General features: G+C 37.7%; 1 protein-coding gene across 1 annotated transcript in view; it reads left to right on the top strand.

Annotated features, from left to right (window-relative positions):
- Window positions 1-2,192, top strand: part of map2k7 (mitogen-activated protein kinase kinase 7) — a 31,103-nt gene that overhangs the window by 3,883 nt on the left and 25,028 nt on the right. Inside the window, exon 2 of the mRNA XM_015400186.1 lies at window positions 1,842-1,994. Within this exon, the coding sequence (XP_015255672.1) occupies window positions 1,842-1,994 (153 nt within the window). The remainder of the gene's footprint in view (window positions 1-1,841; window positions 1,995-2,192) is intronic.

The following is a 2,192-nucleotide window of genomic DNA, read 5'->3' as shown; positions in this document are numbered from 1 at the left end:
GTTGTGCATAGAGACTTAATTTAGCATCGGTCTGTAATGTTACGTTTCACATATACTGTCATTGTGACGTGTTTCGTGTGAAAAATGTTTTCAGCTATACAGTCCAGTTAAATTATCGATGGATTTTAGTCAGTCAGCACTTTACTTGCTTTGCAAAGTAGATGAGAACAAGACATTCGTAATGTTTCAACAGTAATCAGCCCTGTTCTGTCTTAGAGTCGTTCCCTAACTTAAAAGGCAGATTAATAAAAAGAATAAAATTAAGCTGAGACTTATTGTGTCACTTTTTTAAATGGCAGAGCTCAGTCTGTCTTAGAAGGCAGTGCTTTCATTCAACACTGACGATGTTTGTTTTCTACTTTAGGTCGCCAATGAAATGTAAAATATTAGCAAATATAGGTCATATGTTGAGACTTTAAAGGAGATTTGATTCTTAAGAAGCGGGTGCGATACAGTTTGTCCGATTGGTGTTGCCATATGTTGACTTCATAAGAAAGGGCGGGACCCGGGTTCCTACACCGGCATGGTGTGGTGGTGAGTGGTTGATCTTATTGTGAATTGAAGCAAGTAGTCAACGAGCAACTGATCTCACTATGTTCCAGATCACTGAATCACTTTTAGAGGCGTCTGATTCTACTATAAAAATGAGATAAATTACAGTGAGATCCAGATGAATCAAATCTGTATTTAGAATGAAATTGGACAGTTATCAGTGTTAACATCAGTTAAATGTTACTGGTGTGATTATATACCAGACCTCGACCCCATTGGATGGGAGTCGAGGTCCCGTCCAATGATTGACACATGAAGAAAAAAAAAAGACAATGTTTGATTTTGTTAGCCACCTGTTAGCTTTCTGCTTTGATGCACAAATGGATCTGCAGGGGGAAATATTTTCCACCCTCCCTTTTTGCTAAAATGAGATTTCTAGCTGTCTTAACTCTTTATAGGGCACTCGATGAAATACTTTGAAAATCAAAACTTTAAGCCAATAGTGTTATTGGAATCCAGGACAAGACTTTATTACATTTGTAACATTGCAAATATATGGGTATTTCTGATGGATTAAAATGAATGTCAATGTAATAACAAGAAACGCCAACTTGCCCGAAAATATTAAGAAAAATAACAAAAGGGCTTCGATAAGAAATACATGAAAAACACTCTTGAGAGGCAAAGAAATGCATTTCTTTGGTACAACATAACCTTAGAGGCATTAATGCTGGTACTGGTGCTTACAGTTCTTTAGTTGATAAACCTGAATATAATTGTTAACTTTACTGTTTAACTTTACAATTAGCTTTTTACAGTTTTTCTGGACTTGTTAATTTTAAATTTTTTTTCAGGTTAATTTCCAGTAGGTAAAATATCATTCAAGGGTTCCTCTAATTGGTCAAATGCCAAAATAAGATGTTCAGCCATGTAGCAGCATCTTTGCTGAATGGCTGACATAGATCTTGTGCTTCTAGACCTCACTAAGGGACGGGGGGGGGGGTGTATGCAAGTGATCAAAAACGGTAACTTTCCCTATGAAGGGGTAATGTCGTTTGGTAATTTCCAACCACTTTAAGTCGGTTAAGTCTTAAAGCCGTTTTCCAAAGAGCTTTAGAGTCCAGTACTGTAGCAGAGGAAGCGTGGTGCGTTTTTAGTCCCGTATTCTAAGCTTTTATTCTGTGAGGGATGGAATAAAACCAACCTTTTAAGACCGCTTTTTTTTTTTTTATAAGAAAAGTTAAGCTGATGCTCTGTGTTCTTTGATGGTGTGCTTGTTGGGTTCACATGTGTTTAGAACACTACAGTAACGTACGTGTGTGTGTATATATTTTCTTTCTTCTGTCTAGTCATCGTGATCCAGCTCAGTCCTGCTCCAGCCCCCTCCCAGCGTGCAGGTATCATTCAATCCATCGCTCCTCATGCCACTGCACCTCCTAACATCTCTGTGCCCTGGTTTATTCTTCCTCTCTCCTTCTTCTTCTTCTTCTCTACTTCAGATGGTTGTTTATTGATATAATACCACCTATAACACCCGAGGGAGGTAGACGGAGGTTAGGAAGGAAGGCCTCTATTTAATTATACATTTACTTTCTCTTGCTCTGTGAAGCCCAAAAGCTAACAGGAGCTAATTTATCTTTGTAATGCATTGACATTTATATGATCGTTGTTTATCTTCTATATCTGATGGTTGGAAAAAA

This window comes from Cyprinodon variegatus, unplaced genomic scaffold, assembly GCF_000732505.1.
Source record: "Cyprinodon variegatus isolate N-32 unplaced genomic scaffold, C_variegatus-1.0 Scaffold1080, whole genome shotgun sequence".
NCBI classification, from domain to species: Eukaryota; Metazoa; Chordata; class Actinopteri; order Cyprinodontiformes; family Cyprinodontidae; genus Cyprinodon; species Cyprinodon variegatus.
The sequence above is the reverse complement of the archived record's forward strand: the minus strand, read 5'-3'. Positions and strand labels throughout refer to the sequence as shown.